A 21,773-nucleotide genomic window follows, 5' to 3' on the forward strand; every position below is an offset into this window, starting at 1 on the left:
TGTGGTCTCTTCTGGGGAAAGGTGAGGCCAACTGGGTAAAAGTGGTGCCTGCTGGGTAATGGTGGTTCCTAGGAGCAAAGAGCCTGCTGGGTAATGGTGGTTCCTAGGAGCAAAGAGCCTGCTGGGTAATGGTGGTTCCTAGGAGCAAAGTGCCTGCTGGGTAATGGTGGTTCCTAGGAGCAAAGAGCCTGCTGGGTAATGGTGGTTCCTAGGAGCAAAGTGCCTGCTGGGTAATGGTGGTTCCTAGGAGCAAAGAGCCTGCTGGGTAATGGTGGTTCCTAGGAGCAAAGTGCCTGCTGGGTAATGGTGGTTCCTAGGAGCAAAGTGCCTGCTGGGTAATGGTGGTTCCTAGGAGCAAAGTGCCTGCTGGGTAATGGTGGTTCCTAGGAGCAAAGTGCCTGCTGGATGCAAGAGATCCATGTGTCCATGGACATAGTTGCCCTAGTCAAAGGATACCTTCTGGTGGGGGCAGTGAGGGTCCAAGGTCGGAGGCCTGAGCCAGCTCGGGAAATAATCATAGAGCAAGCCTGTTGGCAGCCAGGCTGTGGACATCTGCTTTCTTCCCAATGTTCCATGCCACCTCCTTCCCTCCAGCAGCTGTTTTGGCCAGCCAAACCTTCTCAAAGATCCTCTGACCTTTAGTTCTGTAACTTTTCCTGCTCATTTACGACGCCCTCCACCTGTTCCCCATGCTCTCCTCTTCTGAGAGCGGCCCACATCCGCCATGCTCTCCTTCTCCTCCTCCCTGGGCTCCGCCTGTTCTCAGAACGCCCTGGGTCCGTCTGTGCCCCTCTCTCCGTGATGCCCTTATTTGGGAGTACGTGTGCAAATCCACTTACTGATGGGAAAAACCGAGACCCTGAATACTGATGGGAAAAACCGAGACCCTGAGAGTTACCAGCCGGTCTTAGCCTGAGGCTGCATGAAGTCTCAATGACGAAGATCTCCCTTCTTCCACCCTTTTCCAGGCCCTGGCCATCAGGGACGTGGACACTGTGTCCCGCAGCTCCTTGGAGATGTCCCCGTTGGCCCCAGCAACCACCCGTGAGAAAAGGAGTAAAGGGAGAAGACGGACGTCCTCAGGGACCGAGGCAGGTGGCGATGACAAGCTCCCCAAGTCCGACTCGGAGGATGGCCCCAAAGCCATGGTAATCCCCAGCGTGGCTCTGCCCTTTCAGAGTCGATCTGGTTTCGGAAACCCTTCATGCTAGGCCTCCGGGACAGTCACAGCCCCGAGGGTCGCTCCCCGAGGAGAGCATCCTCGAGCCCCTCTCAGCCCTCCCTGGTTCCTGGGGCTGTTTTTGGAGTTGAGGAGCCCTGGGCAGTGGGACCGGGTAGATCTGAGTGTTATGCTATCCCCAATTTCAGCTTAGTCCCCAGCACCAGGCTGGGTCTGGGAGACACCCCGTAGTGTAAGTCAGTAGCACACCAAGGACATGCCCAGGTAAACCTGGCTGCGTGGGCCAGGCTTGTCTCTACAGCAGAGTCACCCTACCTCCTCTTGCCCCGCCCAGCCTCAGCCCCACCTTCAGGCCCAGGGGAGCTTCCGTCTCACAGCTCCAGAGACACAGGCTCCGGGTGAGCAGAGACCCCAGAAAGTACAGGATTCCTCTAGCCCTGCACCCTTTCCCTGAACACCCTTGGCTCAGCCCCGACCCGTGTGGCCGGCTAAAGCCCTCAATGCTCGGAGAAGATGAGCTGGGGCCGATGCCACCAGAGATAGGCTGGGAGCACTTGAAGAGCTAGCTGTCTTGGTCACGTCCCCTCCCCCTGTGCCCTCCCTCAGAATCACCTTGACATCACCCAGGGCCTCAGCAGGACCTCCGTGAAGTCATGCTCCAGGCGCGGAAGCACTTTCACCTTTCGCCGGCGAGATACCGGTTCGGAGACAGATTTTGCGGATGATGAAAACAGCACGGCAGGGGACAGCGAGAGCCACCGCACATCACTGGTGGTGCCTTGGTCCCTACGCCGGCCTAGCGCCCAGGCACAGCTCAGTCCTGGGACCTTGGTTCCCAGCCACGCCCTCAATGGCAAAAGGAACAGCGCTGTAGACTGCGATGGGGTGGTCTCCTTGCTGGAGGCAGGCGGCCCTGATGCCACTTCCCCAGGGAGCGGCCTCCTCTGCCCTACGATGCTGGAGCTCCCTCCAAACACAGTGAGTCAGCCCCTGCCTCCACCCGGCACCCGCCACCCCCCGCCCCTCCCCCACCCAGCAGTGTGAGGACCGGTCTGGTCTGCCAACTCATCCCCAGGGCTGCATCCAGAAGTCCTCACCGGGTATCTGCTGAGCACCTAGTGTGCACTGGGTTATGGGGGTGCATTATGGGGATAAACAGGGGTGATAATTAAGTATTTAGCAACGGGCAAGGCTCAGGCACCAAGACACCGTAGTGGCACAGGACCAGTGTCCTGGGGGACCTGCGTGTGCCCTGTAGACCTCCTAGATCCTGGGCGGTCCAGAGGCTCCTGGGGGAAGGACCTGTGTGGCAGAGAACACTGACCAGGTTTTAGGCAACAGTTACCAAGTTTGAAATATGTCAATGCATTACAACCGGGGACTCAATAGTAGCCCAAGGAATAAGTCCTGTTGGGGGGGACAGAAGAGGGAGAAGGAACCCCTCCCTACTCATTAGGAAACATTGAAACAAAGTCTGGAAGGAGGCGAGGGCGGGAGCCAGGCTGCTCTCCGAGACTCTGAGGGGTGGTGTGGAAGAGTGGACAGCACCCCGAGTCTGGAGACAGACTGGTTTAGAATCCGGCCTATCAGCTGGATGGCCACAGGCAAGTGACTTTATTTCTCTGTGTGTCTCCCCATCCATAAAATGGATTGCTTGGAGAATTAAGGGGCTCAGATGGGCAAAGCAATTAGGACATACGTGAGTGTGTTGATGTTGTGATAGCACCATAATAATTCACTGTCATGACATCAACAGGGGGAAGCATGTCGCAGGCCTAGGAAACAGTAAGTGCAAAGGCCCTGAGGCAGAAACAAGCCTCACCCCATTGGAAAAAATGCCATGAGATCAGTGCCGCCGGAACCCAGGGAGCAAAGGGGAAAGGAGTTGGAGTTATTGTCGAAAAGGTCACGAGGAGGGACAGGCCTGGACATGAAAGACCAGTTAGAGTTTTGATCTCTCGGCCAGCCAATCCCAAGACAGACTGAGGACAGCCCAATTGGCCATGGAGTGTCTTCAGAGCAGCCCACCCAGGCAAAGAGCAGACACGTGGCTCAGACCCAGGGCCTCCGAGGAGATGGAAGAGGGCAGAGTGTCGGAGGACCCTAGGACAGGGTAGCAATCAGGAAGCGGAGGGGCGGCTGAAAAGGAATGGCTCTCGGCCCCGACGGCCTGTTTTGCTCAGCTGTTTTCCTCTAGCGGAGAGGCTGCGCGGGGCAAGACAGCTCTCTGTGCTTCCATTCCTCCATCTGTAAGGGGAAAAGTTAATACCTCCGTCAGCAGGCTGTGGCGAGGACTACAAGGGTTAAAACCTGCCTGATGCTTAGACCAGTACTTGCCTCATGTTCCAGTAATTATTATTATTATGTTGTTGTTGTAATTATGGAGCAGGAAAGAGGAGAGACTGCTGGGCACATTGCAGAGTGCCTGGGCCCTCACACTCCTCTGGAGCAGGAAGTCACGCAGAGGGTCCTGGAAACCCACCGGGAGCGACTCACAGCTTCTGGGTGGGTCTGGGGAGGCCCCTGGCTAACCCCCCCGAGGGTGGGGTATCTGGCTTCCCAGGAACACCACATCCCAGTGGCTGTAGACCCCCTACCCCTTCATGAAGTCCAGCCCTAGAGTCTCAGTCTTCTGGAATCAGGTCAGCAGCCTGGAAGCTAATAGAATTTTCTAATCTCATTAGGGAGAAAATTATCTCATTGTAGTGCACATGTCGGGAGGAATCCAAGTTCAACCACTTCATTACCAGGAATTCTGACTTCACCCATTCTCACTTCTGTAGGGCCCATTTGTAAACTTAAAGGGATTAGCTGGCCGTGAGGGTCATTTGTAAAGTTAAAGGAATTAGCCGACCAAGATGGAGACATTGAAAAGTTAAAGAGATTAGCAGGCTGGAGGCCCCTGGGAATGCCTTCTTGGCTTCTACGCAGTTTGCTAGTGAGACATTTCTGCCCAGCTCTCGCCTGAGAACAAAGCTCAGTGTTGGGCACAGAGTGGGCGCTTAGTCAACGTGGGAGGTCAGAGAGGAAGGGCCACCCCAGCACAGCTCACGTCTAGTTTATCCAGATTGGGGGAGGGGGAGTGAACGTAGACTTTGTCCGTCCGTGTCTGCACGGGCGTGCCTGTCCCAGAGGCCAGAGGGGGCTGGGGGAAGCACACTGAACAGCCGTCCTTAGACTCATCCTCCTTCCCCGGCTCATCTAGCAAGTTAGGAGCAGAGCTGGATCTCTAGACTACGCCTCCTCTTTCCCAAGTACTTCTCCACCCACCAGGATTGATCGAGTGCCTGCTGGCTGTGCTGAGAGCCAAGCAGTGTTTGAGGCTCCAGAGCTATAGCAGTGAACAAAACAGACAAGAGCCCTGCCCTCGTGGAGTTTACCTTGTAGTCAGGTAGACAGCAAGTTAACCGATTAGTATTTCCAGGCAGCAAGAAGGGCCATGCTATACAAAGTTGCTAGGGGAGCCTGACCAGGCGGTGGCGCAGTGGATAGAATGTTGGACTGGGATGCAGAGGACTCATGGTTTGAAACCCCAAGGTCTCCAGCTTGAGCGCGGGGTCGCTGGCTTGAGCGCGGGGTCGCCGGCTTGAGCGTAGGATCATAGACATGACCCCATGATCACTGGCTTGAGGCCAAAGGTTGCTGGCTTGAGCAAGGGGTCACTCGCTCTGCTGGAGCCCCCGGCCAAGACACATATGAGAAAGCAGTCAGTGAACACGCAATTAATGAACAACAAAGATGCCGCGATGAAGAATTGATGCTTCTCATCTCTCTCCCTTCCTGTCTATCCCTATCTGTCCCTCTCTCTGATTCTCTTTGTAAAAAAAAAAAAAAAAAAAAAAAAAGGTTGCTGGGGGGGAGGGCTGGAGATGAGAGCTATTAGTTAGAATAATTGGAGAAGTCCTTCCAGCAGCAGTGCAGGCAAACAATTTTAGGGAGGGGTGTTTTTCAGAAGGGGCAGCGAGTGCAAAGGCTCTGAAGAGAAACTGATTTGACATGTTCAAGGGATGAGAGAGCCGGGCAAGACCAGGTGTGGTGGAACCTGTGGAAAGGGGTTGAAATGAGTTTGATGAGTTAGGATTTGCACTCTGCAGAGCCTTGTAGGTGATAGAAAAGTTCTGATTTACTCTGAGATAGGGAGCAGTGGGCTGAGGAAAGCTGTTGATCAGAGCAGTGTTATCTGATTTTTAAGGGACTCCCTTTCTGCTATGTGGGCAGTGGTTTTCAACTGCTGGGCCATTAGGTCTATAAGTCCATATAACATCAGGGTGGTTAACTCTTTCGCCAACCAGCATGAAATTTCTGGTGGACCGGCACCAGTCTGCAGACTGGTGGTTGAAAACCTCTGGTGTAGAATAGGAGATGGAGGGGAAAGAAAGAAGAGGCTAGTTAGGAGGCTATTGTGGTGGTCTTAGGAAAAAGATTATGATGGTTTGTACTAGGATGGTGTATCAGTCAGCTATTGCTACAGTAATGCTGTGTAACAAATTCCCCCCCTGAAGTCCATGGCTAATAACAAGCTTTTATTCTCATGCTCAGTTATCTGCAGGTTGATGGTGGTTTGACTGGTTTAGATGGGCCTTGGCTGGGTAGCTCTGCTTCAGACTACACATTGACTTGGCCCCACACTGTAGGTTAGACTCAGGGCTGCTCCTCTTGTCTCTGTGCCGAGGCCCAGGCTGAAGGAGTGGCAGTTACAAGGGAAGCCCTTTCTATGGAGGATTCATGGAGCACCAGAGCAAGGCAAATGGCATGGCACGTTTACGGCTCCTGTTCACATCGTGTCCACTGACATGCCACTGGTCAAAGCTAGTGTGTCATCTGCAGTGATTTTTCAACCTTTGTTTCTCACGCACTCATAAACTAATTACTAAAGAAAAAGGGGCCCTGATCTCTTCTTCCTTAGTAACTAATTTATTTGTGCCATGAGATGAAAATGGTTGTATTTAGTCAGGGGCACTGACCTTAGTAATTAGTGTGTGTTTGTGCCATGAAAAAAAAAGGTTGAAAATCACTGATCTATATAGGACAGGGAAGTTTATGTACCCACAGTGGAAGGGGAAAGAGTAAATATTTGCTAAGTGACAACTCAAATTGTCACCAACAGTAAAGGAGGAGAAGAGAGTTTGGGAGAATTTAAGACAAGCTGGTGAGTTAAGCTGGCCAGTATTACCCAGGATACTACTGTTACACCAGCCACCTCAGCCCTTTCAGGTGCCTCTGCTTGAATACTGATGTGAACGAGGAGCTCACTACCTCTTCAGGCAATATTGCAGTGGAGGTCCTACCAATTGCGAAGGTTGACTTGAACGTGAGCTCAAATGGATTTGGCTCCCACCCAGGTCCTGGCTCTGCTACCTTGGGTAGCCTAGGCCCATCTTCCCTGTGACTAGAGAGATGATAGAGCCTCACCCCTGCATGCTGAGCCACCTTCCACAGCCCCCGGCATGGGCCCGTAGACTGACTTCACCCATTCGGGCAGGGCTGTGCTGACATGGAGGCTCTGTGGGCCCCCTGTGGTCCTGTGAGCGGTTCTGAGCGAGCCCAGGGAGTGCTGCAGCCACCTGCCTCCATGGGAACCAGTCCTGATTTGCAGGCCTGGTTCTTTTACTGGCAAAAATGATGCGAGCATGTTGGAAACAGAGCCAATGGTGCAGAATTACACAGAGTGAAAGGGAACTTCTCCGTCTCCTTCCCCTCCCCGCCCCCCCCCCCAGCCCCCAGATAGACCCACTTTACCCGGTCACTGTGTATCTTCCAAGCCCTTTCCTCGTTTTTCCATCAGGCCGGCTTGGAAGTGCTCCCAGAGCCCATGGAACTGCCTTGTCCTCTTTATCGTCTGTACCAGAGTCCACAGTCGGACGATATACCCCTAATTGATTTTAAAATCCTTCCTATTGATTGGCCGCTTTATTTTTATGGTATCAAGAACAGTGCCGCAAACGAACATCATTGCATGTATATTTTTGGTGCATGTGTATAATTATTTATGAAGTTAGATTACTAGACAAGGAATTACAGAATCGTTTTTAAAATTTTCGTGGTAGAGAGAGCCAAACTGACTCCGCAGAAGCTCCCACTAGCTATTTCAGAGCGCTGTGCTTTAGGTTTTTATTCGTGTCACCTTAGAGCATGGTAGATTTTTTTTTTCCAACTTCTTTATGCTCTGGACTCTAAGAAGCTTGCGGTCAATGAAAACTCCCAGATCATTTTTTTGTGTGTGTGGACTAACATGTACAGCAGCATCTGGTTTATAGAACCTGGTCATGTCGTTCCTGTCCACACTCAAGAATCACCACTGCTTCCCTGGCTGGGTAGCTTGGTTGAGGTTAGAGCATCATCCCGAAAGGCCCGTTCTCTCCCCGGTCCAGTCAGGGTACATACAGGAACAGACTGACGTTTCTGTCTCTCTAAAATAGATTAAAAAAAAAAAAAAAAAGCATCGCCTGCGAGATGGTAAAGACTAGAATGAAGGAGATAATGGTTGGTGGAGGGATGGGTGCGGTTCTTTTTTTTTTTTTTTTTTTTTGTATTTTCTGAAGCTGGAAACGGGGAGAGACAGTCAAACAGACTCCCGCATGCGCCCGACCGGGATCCACCCGGCACGCCCACCAGGGGCGACGCTCTGCCCACCAGGGAGCGATGCTCTGCCCCTCCGGGACATCGCTCTGCCGCGACCAGAGCCACTCTAGTGCCTGGGGCAGAGGCCAAGGAGCCATCTCCAGCGCCCGAGCCATCTTTTGCTCCAATGGAGCCTTGGCTGCGGGAGAGGAAGAGAGAGACAGAGAGGAAGGAGGGGGGGTGGAGAAGCGGATGGGCGCTTCTCCTGTGTGCCCTGGCCGGGAATTGAACCCGGGTCCCCCACACGCCAGGCCGATGCTCTACCGCTGAGCCAACCGGCCAGGGCTGGGTGCGGTTCTTAATTGGGAGGAAGGTGGGAGCTGAGAGACCCAGTACCCACTGTCCCATTGAGACCCCTCTCCTGTCTCCCTGTGTGACCTCCCCGGCCTGAGTCTGGGCGAGCTGTCCCAGGGCCGGCAGCTGCCCCAGGGCCGGCAGACACCTGTCCCCAGGCTGACGCTCTCTCCTGCTTGCGCCCAGACCACCCCGTCGGAGGAGCCGGGCAGGCCTGCGACGCTGACCCCCCGGGCCCCCCGCATGGACAGCTTCGAGGGCCCAGGAGAGCGGCAGCGGGCCCTCAGCGCCGTCAGTGTCCTCACCAGCGCACTGGAAGGTCAGCACCCCCCACCCGTGACATCCAGACACCCCCCACTTCTGGTCTAGGCACCCTGGTCGTGACCCTGACCTGAGCCAGGCACCCCCAGCTGCTCGGCAGGCCTTGGACGTCCCCCGAGCTGTGCCAGACTTTTCAGACTGGGTCCCCTGTCCTGGGTGTCCTTTCATTTGTTTCAGTTTGTTCTTTTGTGGCCTTTCTCGGGGTCCGTGTCTGTGTTTCTTCCACACATTCCTGCAAGTGTCCTGGCCTGTTCCACGTGCTTCTCAGTCTCGTCTTGTCCTCGCCCAAGCGTCTCCGGGTCTGCCTGGGACCATCCTGTCTCAAGCAGGCCCTCTCCTCCCAGCCGTCCCCGCGTCTACCGCAGGCTTTTCCAGTCGTCCCACATCTGTCCCTGCCAGTCCCACCCTGGGAGGCCACCTCCCATCCAGTCTGAACTGGGTACCCCCTCGTGTTCCCTCCCGTCCCACAGGAGTTCACATTTTTTTGCAGCCTGTCCCAGGCACCCCCGCCTGTCCTGACACACCCCAGATGCTCACATCTCTTCCCATCTGTTCTACCCTGGGTATCCTTCATACCTGACCTTGCCTGTCTCAGATGCTGTTTCTTTTTAGGTCTCTTCTCCCCCAAGTGTCCCCATGTCTGTGGGAGACAGTTGTCTGAAAAGAGCCCTGTCATCGTTTTCCCCACATCCGTCCTGGCCTCCTGGCCCTGCGTCTCCCTTCTCTGATATTTCCAGGATAAGGAGTCAGGACAACAGGCCACCCCTTCCCTTAGTGCAGGGGTCGGGAACCTTTTTGGCTGAGAGAGCCATGAATGCCACATATTTTAAAATGTAATTCCGTGAGAGCCATACAACGACCCGTGTACGTTACGCATTATCCAATAAAAATTTGGTGTTGTCCCGGAGGACAGCTGTGATTGGCTCCAGCCACCTGCAACCATGAACATGAGCGGTAGGAAATGAATGGATTGTAATACATGAGAATGTTTTATATATTTATTTATTTATTTATTTATTTTGTATTTTTCTGAAGTTGGAAACGGGGAGGCAGTCAGACAGACTCCCACGTGCGCCCAACTGGGATCCACCCGGCACGCCCACCAGGGGGCGATGCTCTGCCCATCTGGGGCGTTGCTCTGCTGCAACCAGAGCCACTCTAGCACCTGAGGCAGAGGCCACAGAGCCATCCTCAGCACCCGGGCCAACTTCGCTCCAATGGAGCCTCGGCTGCGGGAGGGGAAGAGAGAGACAAAGAGGAAGGAGAGGGGGAGGGGTGGAGAAGCAGATGGGCGCCTCTCCTGTGTGCCCTGGCCGAAATCGAACCCAGGACTCCTGCATGCCAGGCCAATGCTCTACCACTGAGCCAACCAGCCAGGGCCAGAATGTTTTATATTTTTATCATTTTTTTATTAAAGATTTATCTGCGAGTCAGATGCAGCCATTAAAAGAGCCACATCTGGCTCACAAGCCATAGGTTCCTGACCCCTGCCTTAGTGATCTCTGCCCCTTTTGCTGTCCCCCTGTCATGTATCAGCTCTGTCATCTCCCCGGCTGAGTCCTACATCTTTTCTGGACCACCATGAGTTCTGTATGAATCAGTCAACGGAAACAAAGCAGTTCACTGCCCACTTGCCCCTCCCCCAGAGTTGGAGGAGTCTCACCGCAGGTGTCCACCATGCTGGAACCGCTTCGCCCAGCACTACCTGATCTGGGAGTGCTGCCCACTGTGGATGTCCATTAAGCAGAAGGTGAAGTTCATGGTCATGGACCCATTTGCCGACCTCACCATCACGATGTGCATTGTGCTCAACACGCTCTTCATGGCCCTGGAGCACTACAACATGACGACCGAATTCGAGGAGATGCTGCAGGTTGGAAACCTGGTAAGGGCCACTGGAAGCTGACTGTTGAAGTGGGCATCCTGGTACGGAAGGCTCTCAGCCAGCTGTCCCAGCCTTCATGGGTCAGGGGGGCGAGATCCGGAGCGCAGAAGGCTCTTCTGATGGTGGGAGTCATCGCGGAAGACATCCTGAAGTCGGGGGTGGCAGTTTCAGCTTTTAAGGACCTGAGAGATGGAGCTGGGAGTGAGAGGTTGGGAATAGAAGTTAATGAAGATGTGCAGAGTCTAGAAGGCAAAAGGGAGGTGGGGTGAGCCTCAACTGTGTGGGGATGTGAGATTCGGCAACAGTAGATGGAGGAAGGGTATGTATGCAGAAAGAGGCAGTTCTCTTCTAGCCACAGCTTCTGCCGGTGAACAGCAAGGTTTGTTGCACAGTGGAAAGGATGGATGGATTGTTGGATGGAGAGTAGGAGCAGAGAGGGATAGAGAGATGGATGGATGGATGAGTGGATAGTTACACACAGTGAGTAAATCAGAGCCACGTTTGAATTTTGACTCAGCTCTTACTAACTCAAGCAAATCACTTCAGCTCAGGAATTGGCACAAAACATATTTTTTGAATTTAATAAATGTAAACTCAGTATGACAGTATCAGCCTCATAGAAAGCTAATGAGGACTGAATAAGATAATACGTGTAATATACTTAGCTTAGAGCTTGATAAACGATAAGTACTAAAGATAAGCGATAGCTGTGCTTATTATCATTGTTATCATTAAAGAGACTGTCCCTGGAAGTCAGAATGTCTGGGTTTCCTCTTGAGATTAAATCAAGTTCTCCCTCTTCACAGTAAAGATGGGAAACTGAGGCCTGAGCGATGACATAGTGGTGACAGAGCTGGGAATGTAGCTGCTGTCTCCCAGCTCTGTCCAGATAAGCATAGAGAGTCAGCCCTCCCCCAGGGGGTCCTCAGGCAAGGCTGGCAAAGGCCCCGCTGGTCTGTAAAAGGAGCCCCTGGGATCATCACCGAGTTTGGGGGGAAAGGGTCATTTGATCTAATCTGTCTTACTATAGACCAGGGGTAGGCCACCTTTTTATACCTACCGCCCACTTTTGTATCTCTGTTAGTAGTCATATTTTCTAACCGCTCACTGGTTCCACAGTCATGGTGATTTATAAAGTAGGGAAGTAACTTTACTGTATAAAATTTATAAAGCAGAGTTATAGCAAGTGAAAGCATATAATAATAATTACTTACAAAGTACTTTATGTCAGATTTTCGCTAAGTTTGGCAGGATAAATCTTTATAAAACAACTTGCTATAGTTAAATCTATCTTTTTATTTATACTTTGGTTGCTCCGCTACCGCCCACCATGAAAGCTGGAACGCCCCTTAGTGGGTGGTAGGGACCAGGTTGACTACCCCTGCTGTAGACCCAGCCCTGTCTCTCCCAGCTGCTCAGGAGCCCATCCCCAACCAAGCAGGCAGGTCTCCCACACCCTGGGGTACGAAGATTTTCTTCTTTTATTACTTTCCATACCCAGGACTCTAGACAGTTCTCTAATCTACAGGATCTATTCCAGTTTTCTTCACATGTGTGAGTCCACTTGCTATCATTCTACTTTCATATGCAAACAGAGAGAAAGCTTATCTCAGTCTGTAGGAGCCTCCTGACACAGTGGCGCCTCCTCCTGTTGGTCTTCAGGTGGTGGTTATGCAGGTTTCCGCTGAATGCGCTTTTAATGGAATGTGGCCATTTCTCGGACTGAGCAAGTCAAGGTGATAAAGAGCCCCGTTGGCTGTGCTGGATGATTAAGTAGTGATTGAAGTGCAGCTGTGTTAAACTTGTGGTTCGGTTATTATTAATAGATCATGTAGTTGGATTATAGCTGTTATTTTTTTTCTGTTTGGATAGCTTTATTGCTAGTATGTAAGGTTTTTGTCCTGTGGTTAATATACTATTTCAGATAGTTTAAATATTAGATGGAAAGAAACAAAAGCATAAGCATGGATAAATAATCCAGGTATGGGAAAAGCCTTTCAAAGCATGTCACTAAAGACAAGTCCCAGAAAGGAGAAGAGTTATAGATTTAAATAAATTTCAGCCCATCATATAATCAAAAGGAAAAGGAAAATGAAACTTCTGTCCCTAGCAACACTGTAGACAAGAAAGCCTGAAAAGTCTCTGACTATAAAACAAAAAAAATTAGCACATATTCTTTGGTGTGCAGAGCAATGTTTATGAGAAAGTAACAAAAATGTCCATGTGCCCAAAACAAAGAGGGACTTAATAACCACAGCAGTTAAACAAATGAAGTGGCTCTGTAATTGCCCTGGATAGGAACAGGGAGGGACTAGTTGATGACTTGAGTAATCTGGGGGGGTTAGATTTCTATAAACATGTAGAGACAAGACATGTCTTTGGGACAATGTGAGCAGGGGTTGGAAATGAGTAGCCCTATAGGGATGTGACCCTAGATTTCAGTAAAATGGTGAACCGGAAAAAAATCCACCCACTGACACTGGGAAATGATAAAGATGGAAGCTCGTCAGTCTCAGCCAGCCAATGCAATACTTAGAGGGAAATTTATAGCCTAAAGTATACAGGGTGGGGCAAAAAGAGGTTTACAGTTGTTTGTATGGAAAATAATACAATCATTAATGTTAAGACAAGAATAAACTGTGTTTTGTGTACTCACAGCTATAAACCTACCTTTGTCCCATCCTCTATACATTAAAAAAGAAAAGTTGAAAATTAACAAGCCAATCATTTGATTAAGTAGTTAGAAGGGGGAAAAAAATAAGTAAAAACTCAAAGAAAATTGAAGATAAGAACAGAAAATCAAGACCTCATCTTAAAAGTTTAAATAGGGAGAAGTTTTTTTAAAAAGATATTCTTTGAGAAGACGAACAGACAGATTTTTAGCAAGATTAAAATATAAGAATGGAAGGCACAAATAAACAAGTTAGGAATGGAAAAAGTGGCCTAACTACAGAAGCGGCAGTGATTCAAACACTGTAAACAATGCCAATAAATTTTGAACAGGTTAAGTGGAAATTTTTCTAGAAAAGGAGAAGATACGAAGAAAATATTTAAAACCATAAAGAAAAGAGAGAAAAAAAAACCCAAACAAATTCAGCAGGGTAGGATAAAGAAACTTCAAATACATAAAGAAAATCTTCGCATGGTCAAACTGGGTTTATTCTGGGTCCATATGATCTTCCTTTCGATGTGGAAGAATCCTCTGATAAAAATTAAACTTTTCATGGTCAGAACTCTTAACAAACTAGAAGTAATTGGACAAAACTATAGCGAGTGTCTTACGTGACCGTGAAACGTTAGCAGCCTTCCTGTGAAGAGTCGGGAACAAACACAGATGGGATGGTGAAGCCAGAGCTCGTTGAACACCTAATGTCTGATTATAACCAGCAAAGGAGATGCTATTAGTATTATCCCTATCGTACTGATAAGGGAACAGAGGCACAGAATAGCCAAGTAACGTAACCAAGGTCACACAGCCAGGAAGTGGGCGAGCCAGGATCCGGAGCCAGGCGGTTGTATCTAGAGCCCATGTTCTTACCCAGTGCACTATACTGCCATGTCATCCTAGCTTTGTGCCTGTCTCTCTGCTTCACGTCCAGGTTACCTTGGAGTCCTCATCACCATGGTGAGAGAAGGAAAAGAAGAGAGGAGAAAACCGATCTAACATTCTTTTCCAGATTATGTTTGTGCTCTATATAAATCATTTTAGAAAATTGACAGAAAGAACTAACAAGAGAGTCTAACAATATTGGTACAGGCTCTGTTTACCTAGATTAACTCTGCTCCTAGCCACCAGGATCTTCTGGGGAGAGTAATTTTTAAAACTTTAACACTCTTAAAAATAAGAAGCAATAGAGCCTGACCAGTGGTGGCACAGTGGATAAAGCGTCGACCTGGAAATGCTGAGGTTGCCGGTTCGAAACCCTGGGCTTGCCTAGTCAAGGCACATATGGGAGTTGATGCTTCCAGCTCTTCCCCTGTCTCTGTCTCTCTCTCTCCCTCTCTCTCTCCTCTCTAAAATGAATAAATAAAATTAAAAAAATAAAATAAAAAAATTTTAAAAATTAAAAAAAAAAAAGCAATAAAGACTATGAGGAATCTAGGACTCAATATAGCAAAAGATTATAAATTTTATATGAAAAAAATTTTCAATGACTAAAAAACATACAATAACAAAAAACATAAAAGAAGACAAATTAGTGGAGAGATACTCCATTTTTGGGAATGAAAGGATGTATTGTAGAGATGGCTGTTTTTCCCAAATTAACTTAGATTTTTCATGGAATTCCAATGAAAATCCCAACACATTTTTAGGGGAATTAGCAAGGTCATACCTAAAATTCATATGGGAAAGTAAAGTCCAGCAAAAAAAATTAGGAATAAGGTAGGAAATTTACCCTACATGCATTAAGACATATTATGAAGTAATAGTAACAAAAACACTATAGTAATGGTGCAAAGATAGAAAATTGGACCAGGGCTACAGAACTGAGATAGGAAATGCGTATTTGGAGACTTAATAAATAACAGAGATGACATTGTAAATCAGTAGGACAATGATAGACTATTTAATAATAAATAATGCCGGGCAGAATGGTTATCTGCAGGGAAGAAAGTATGTTCAGATTCCCTCCCCACACCATGTTTATTAATCAGTTGTGGGGAATTGGATCCAATACCTAAATATGATAGAGCGAAATGTTTACGCTTTTAGAATAGTGGGGAAAACAATATTTAAACTCTTGGGGCTGGGAAGGCTTTCTGCAACAACATAAAGAGTTTATATCGTAAAAGAAAAGATTGATAAGTTTATTTATATTAAATTTTAAAATACTCGTAAGATAAAGGATACAGTAAAACAAAGCGCAATCAGCCCCAGCTGAGAGCTTGGTTGGTTAGAGCGTCGTCCCCGTGCACAAAGGTTGCCAGTTCAATCCCCCGTCAAGGCACAGAGAGGAACAGATTGATGTTTGTTTGTCTGTCTGTCTCTCTCTCTCTCTAAAATCAATCAATAAACTTTTTAAAAAGAAAAAAATGTGAAACCTCTACCATAAGCTAGAAATTGGTATTGTGAAAAGTACTTAATTAAAAAGACATGACGCCCAGAATAGCTTTGGAACGCTTAGATATCAATAAGGGAGGGAGTGACTACCCAAAGACAAAACCATCAAGCTGAAAAGACAAAGGAAATGACAGGCAAATCAGAAAGAGGAAATTAAAATGCTTACAAACAAATGAAAGGAAACAGAGGAATGCAAATTAAATCAACATTGAGAAACTATTTCTCACCCCTCAGAGAATCAAAAATAAACTTCCATGTGTGTTGACAAGGATGTGAAACAGTGAGAACTCACACTTTGTAAGAGTGTGGATCTGGTAACAACCATCGCAGGGCACAATTGTACAGTCAGGTAAATCACAGATGTGCGCTCTCTATAACTTGACAATTTCAAATCTATACATCTATTCTTTAGAAGGTCTCACATGTCTGTAGAAGGAGACGTGTATGAGAAAGTTCTTGGCAGCACTGTTAGGTGTGGGGGAAATTGGAATCAACATAAATGTCCATTCGTGCATTAAAAATAGATAAATTGTGCTGCGTTGATACCATGAAAGACTGTACACAATTAGAATGAATACATATACACATGTCATGGACAAATCTCATAAATATGATGTTTAGAATAAAAGGAATTTGGTGAAAAAGAACACATCCAACCTGGCCCATTTATATAAAGCTTAAAATAACACAAAGGTACTTATACCTTGTTATTATCATATATACATTAAAACTGTAAAACATATGCACAGAAAAAATAAACATCAAATTCAGGATAGTGATTCCCTCGGAGTGAGCTTCATACAACGGGGCATCAGCTCTACCTGTGATGACGCAGGATCAAGACTTCGTGGTACAACCTGACGTACTTAGGCTTGACGTCAGGCTTCATCATTTGGGCCAGTGAACTAACTTCTCTCTCTTGCCTCAGTTTCCCTAGCTGTAAAACAAGGATAGCAGCCATGCACACCTCATAGCGTTATCCTGGTGATTAAGTGGTTTAATAGATGTAAAGCACTAGGACAGTGCCTAACATATAGTAAATGGTGTTTATGCCTTTGCTCTTATTTTGTAAGGAAAAAATAAAACAAGATTTGAAACAAATATCACAAAATGTTAACAGCGGGCAGAGTTCAGCGGTGGATACAAAGGTACTATACTGCTCACAAACATGAAGGGATATTTTATCGCTTCATACTCATTTTGAACTGTCCCCTGATTTTTTGTGAGAAGTAGATTACATTACTCCAGGCATCCCCAAACTACGACCCACGGGCTGCATGCGGCCCCCTGAGGCCATTTATCCGGCCCCGCTGCACTTCCAGAAGGGGCACCTCTTTCATTGGTGGTCAGTGAGAGGAGCACTGTATGTGGCGGCCCTCCAACGGTCTGAGGAACAGTGAACTGGCCCCCTGTGTAAAAAGTTTGGGGACCCCTGCATTACTCCATGCTTCTCTAGTCTATGCTTAAAATATTTTATAATTTTAGAAAATAACTAAGGTAAATGACAAACCAGGAAAATTGTTGCAATATGTACAGTAGACAGAGATTATACCTGAAGTATATATAGAAAGTGTATTAATAAGCAACAATGACCACAAAGGCAAATACCGTAATAGAAAAAAAATAAGCAAAGGATAGGAACAGGGACTATCATAACAGAAGAAACATGAAAACCAAAAAAGAGTCCAATAAAACAAGAAAATATGGCCTTAGCCTCGGATTAGCATGGTGATGGGGAAACACCACCAGGCAGCTCATGGGATTCGTGAACACCTATCTCTGAGGGTCATTAAGCAGTGTGTGTCAGCATCTCTTCTTGGGGCACGTCTGCACAGCAGAATGTCCCACAGCTGTTAAAAAAGAAAAAGAAAACGATGCTGTACATCATGTTTAATTGACATGGAAGGATAGTCACACAGTACCTTGTTTTTAAAAGCAGCTTTACCATGTGGGTAGTATAATCTCATTAAAGACAGATGCCACAGTTCCCCAGAAGTCCACCCACTTCCTGGGAAGCCACGGTTGGCACCGTGGTTCAGCAGACCACCTGCCAGGAGTCAGGAGCAGCCCCACCCCCACCCTCCTGCTCACAGACGGCTCTGTCCGCCAGATCCCAGGGAGCCTATCAATCATGCAGTGTTTGTATCTGAAGGCAGCCCCTGCCTGGGCCCAGAGCTCTCTGCCACTCTCCCCAGTCATAACAAACACTGCCCAGGATAACGATAATCGACCTTTTTTATAGGAGCGTCCGCTCTGCATCCATTAACTCTAACTCTTAGAAACCCCCTATGGAATTATTAGTATCCCTGTTTGACATAGGAGGACACTCAAGGCTCAGGGAGATAAGAAACCTGCCCAGGTCACACCGTGGTGGACTGTGCTTTGGAACCCAGGTCGGGCTGCCCTTCTCTGCACATCTGGGACCATCCGGCTTTGATCACACGGCCTTAGAAAGCCTGGGAGCGGGAGCCTTTGGAAGGAGGAGGTCTGGTCCCAAAACCCATGTATGTATGGACTTCCGAAGCAGTGGTTCTCGAGCTTAGCTGCACAGTTGAGTCGCCTCGGATGTTTCTTTCCATCTTGGTGCCTGGGCTGCTCTTAGGTCCAGTTTAAGTTGCGTTGCTTTGGGGGTGGGATCCAGGCGCCAGGATCTTTAAAACTCCCTGGGTGATTCCAAAGTGCACCACGTTTGAGAACCAGCGTTTGAAAATAGCACTTCTCAAACTTCAAACCTCTAGGGAATCGTGTCAAAATGTCGATGCTTCCGCAGGCCTGGGGGCTTCTGGATCGTGCATTCCTAAAGAGCTCCCCTGTGAGGCTGTTGGTTCTTTTGCCTGTCACCTCCCCACAGGCATCCCCACCTTCCCCCCCAGAGCCTCTGCGTCCCTTTCTCTCTTTTCCTCCTGACTTCCAGCGCCACTTAATATCAGCGGCCGGCCGTGCTTCCAGAATAACTGTGAACCTGAGCAAAGCGGGTCAGGAGGTCTTCCCTGAGCTCCTGTCCCCCAGGATAAGCACTAGCGCTCGGAGCCCCGCAGACAAGCCTCAGGAACACACAAGGGCTGGCACTGTTCTGGGTGCAGTGAGACAGAAATGGTCCCTCCTGCTGTGGAGCTCACAGTCTAGTCCAGAGGAGACGTAACAAATATATACAGAACTCCATACATATACCGCTCACAAACATTAGGGGAAGTGAATATGAAGCAATTAAAAAAAAAGAAGCATTTGATTTTTTTTTATTAAACAAGAACATCAGAAAAGCAAACAACAAGTCAAAGAAAGTTGTTCGATGATGCAAATGAGAGGCAAAACCGACTTATTTTGTTGGTGAAAATGCACTAGACAAAAGGCTGCAAGTCCTGGAATATCTGCATGTTCCCCGACCCCCTAACTTTTGTGAGCAGGTATGTCAGATGGGGGTATGTGAGGGAAAGAAAAGGGGGCGGAATAAGGAGTGTTGTAGAACAGGCCACGATTTTAAGTGCCTGGAAGCCTCATGCGTTAGGTGGCTTTTAAACAGAGACCTGAAGGGAGTAAGTCCTGCAGATGGGGGAGGCGCATGCTCCAGGAAACGGAGCAGCAGGTGCAAAGGCCCTGAGGAGGAGACACGACCAGGCAGCTCATGGGATTCGTGAACAGCTATCTCTGAGGGTCATTCAGCAGTGTGTGCCAGCATCTCTACTTGGGGCACGTCTGCACAGCAGAATGTCCCACAGCTGTTAAAAAAGACAGCTGCTGCAGGTCGGGCACCTTCCCTAGTGGTAGCCTGGCCCTGTGACCCCAGCCCTCCCTGCAGGTGACCTCAGGGCCTTTCTACTTCCCTCCAGGCCACACCCAGCTCCTCCACTTGGCCAAGAAGGCCTTGTGAGCAGACCCTGACTTCCCTCCAGCCACACGTTTATGGGACATGAGCCCGATGCAACCACGTTCCCATTGTACCGATGGGCACAGCTCGGGGCAATTGGCCATGATCATGGCTGCCAGGTCCGCCGCAGGAGGGGCTCCTTGACCGCGGGCCTCTGCTGGGCGAGGCTGGGCAGCTCAGGGCTCATGTGTCAATGAGCCAGGTGAAGCCCGGTCTCTGCCCACCTCAGGAGTGTCTCCAGAAGGGAGAAGTAGTCGTTCTAAATCGTGCAGGACAGCACTGAGTTCATCTCTGGTTCCCAGACTTACTGGCTACATGGCCCAAGAGAAGTTACTTGACCTCTCAGTACCTCAGTTTCCTTCACTGTAAAATGGGAATAATGATACTTTCCTTGTTGTTGAGCAGATTAAAAGAAACATGTACAAGGCGTTCTAGCCCAGGTCTAAGGACATAGGCCCTCAAGAAACAGTGACAGTCATCATTGCAGCGGCAAGAGTTCTGCACGTGGACAAGGAGGGAGTGGGCGCAGCGTGGACAAAGGTCATGAGTGTCTGTAGGAACGCCTGTAGTTGGCGTGTGTGGAGGACGCGTCCTGTGGCAACACGGGCTGGCAGGAGTCTGGGGCTGGGTCCCCTGCCCTCGGGTGCTTCCTAAACTGAGCCTCTGCGGAGCCCTGAGGGACAGGCTGGCAGGTCGTGCTTGGTGAGCAACAGAAAGGGCAGGGGGCATCAGGCTGAAGGTGCCCCCAAGGGGTAGGCCATTGCCACGCAAGCCTCCGCAGGGAGCCTGGATGCGGCCGGAGCCGGCGGCCCAGGTGGGAGGCCGTGCCGGAAGCCAGCGTCAGGAGGCAGGGCGCCCCCGAGGGCCAGAGTGCCTTTCCGGCCCGAACACGGAGAAGAGAACCCCGTTTCCCACTCCCTCCGCAGGTCTTCACGGGGATCTTCACAGCAGAGATGACCTTCAAGATCATCGCTCTCGACCCCTACTACTACTTCCAGCAGGGCTGGAACATCTTCGACAGCGTCATCGTCGTCCTCAGCCTCATGGAGCTGGGCCTGTCCCGCATGGGCAACCTGTCGGTGCTGCGCTCCTTCCGCCTGGTACCCGGCTGGGCCCTCTGCAGGGGGCGGGGCGGGGGCCTGGGGCACGGGGGCACGGGGCACGCCCCCCTCCAAAGTCACCACTCAGTCACCCCACCTCTAAGCCGTCCTGCCTTCACCCAACAGCCACTGGCTAGGTTCTCCTGGGCGCCTGGCCCAGTGCTGGTGATGTTGGGGGGACGCAGAGGTGAGCAAGGCAGGGAGAGGTAACCTTCCAGAGGCACAGCTGGGGTGGCCGCCCTGAGGATCTGCAAAACCTTTTATGAGTCACTGTGACTCCTTTAGTCCTCGCAGAATCCCAGGAGTGAGGCTGGTATGACTAGGTCCCCATTGCACAGATGAGAAGACTGAGACTCAGAGAGGCTGTCACCCTGGGTAGCCATGCTGGGAGTTTCTGAGGTCCTGTCAGGAGGGATCCAGGCCTTGGCTTCTGTGACCACTTGTCTGTCAAGGGCCAAGCAGCCTGCCTTGTGTCTTTAACAGTGTGGGGCAATTCCAGAGTTGAGGGAGCTCAAAGTCTAAATGCCCAAGAAGGGCCTTTGGAAGAGTCAGCATTGAGGCAAGTAATGGTTCCGGAAGAAATCAGAAGCAATTTCCCAAAGCCACGTGGCAAGTAACAGGTGGAGCCAGGTCTGCTGACAGGTCATCAGAGGTTCTGCCTGCTGGTCTCAGAATCCGCACTTTGGAGGCAAATTCACACACACGTTGCCTGGGGATCTTGTTAAACTGCAGACGATGGTTCAGTCAGTCTCAGGTGATACCAGAGCTCCTGGTCTGTGGACCATGCTTTAAGCTCGAAATGCCTGAGGGGTTGAGACAGGGGGCTGAAGGTAGATCAGAGAAGGCTTCCTGGAGGAAGACTGAGCACCGTTGATGCTCAGGAAGGCAGGATGGTGGGAGCAGTAGAGAAAGTTGAGACTGTGTTCTAATACCAACTCCACTGCCATAAGCCAAGGGACTTAGACAAGTCCCTCCACCTCTTCCTCTGTCAAAGGTGATGATAGTGCCAACCCCATGTGTTTACTGGATGTTCTGAATGAGCTGATTCATTCCTCATCCTAAGCTCATGGTCTGACACAGGAGGTGTTCAAAAAATGCTAAGCACTGGATCCCTTTCTCTGTTATAAGTGAGAGGAGAGAGAAATGGGTGCTTGGGCAAGTCAGAGACGGTGTGAGCTGGCCTGGAAAGGTATGTGATGAAGGATGGAGAAGGCTCTAGCAGAGGAAGGACATGCTGTGTTGGGGGAATCTGAGAAGTGCGTGGAAGTGAGACCAAGCAGAGGAGGAGGCTGGTGTGAGGACCCAGGGTAGAGGCTGGAGCGGTTGAACCGACTCCCAGAGCAGAGCCCGCTGAAGCCGCCTGCAGGCTGTGGAAAGGAACAGTAGTGTGTGCGCTCTTGGAGAAACCAGGAGAAACGGGTGTCAGTGACGTTCATGGGCTCCCT

At 49.6% G+C, this 21,773-nt stretch overlaps 1 protein-coding gene and 1 long non-coding RNA gene across 7 annotated transcripts in view; one reads left to right on the forward strand and one right to left on the reverse strand.

Moving 5' to 3' along the window:
* The window catches only part of LOC136382571 (uncharacterized), a 420,231-nt gene extending 403,560 nt beyond the window's left edge, over positions 1 to 16,671 (reverse strand). The window contains exon 1 of the long non-coding RNA XR_010747258.1: positions 16,624 to 16,671. This is a non-coding gene — a long non-coding RNA (uncharacterized lncRNA). The remainder of the gene's footprint in view (positions 1 to 16,623) is intronic.
* SCN5A (sodium voltage-gated channel alpha subunit 5) overlaps positions 1 to 21,773 on the forward strand; it is a 99,736-nt gene that overhangs the window by 43,703 nt on the left and 34,260 nt on the right. For 5 of the 6 annotated variants that reach the window (XM_066351982.1, XM_066351984.1, XM_066351981.1 and 2 more), the window contains exons 11-15: positions 969 to 1,148; positions 1,787 to 2,158; positions 8,282 to 8,414; positions 10,063 to 10,301; positions 20,155 to 20,328. In XM_066351982.1, the coding sequence (XP_066208079.1) occupies positions 969 to 1,148; positions 1,787 to 2,158; positions 8,282 to 8,414; positions 10,063 to 10,301; positions 20,155 to 20,328 (1,098 nt within the window). The remainder of the gene's footprint in view (positions 1 to 968; positions 1,149 to 1,786; positions 2,159 to 8,281; positions 8,415 to 10,062; positions 10,302 to 20,154; positions 20,329 to 21,773) is intronic. The other variant, XM_066351986.1, reaches the window with a different exon arrangement.

The sequence above is a fragment of the Saccopteryx leptura genome, chromosome 10 (assembly GCF_036850995.1).
Source record: "Saccopteryx leptura isolate mSacLep1 chromosome 10, mSacLep1_pri_phased_curated, whole genome shotgun sequence".
In the NCBI taxonomy this organism is placed as follows: Eukaryota; Metazoa; Chordata; class Mammalia; order Chiroptera; family Emballonuridae; genus Saccopteryx; species Saccopteryx leptura.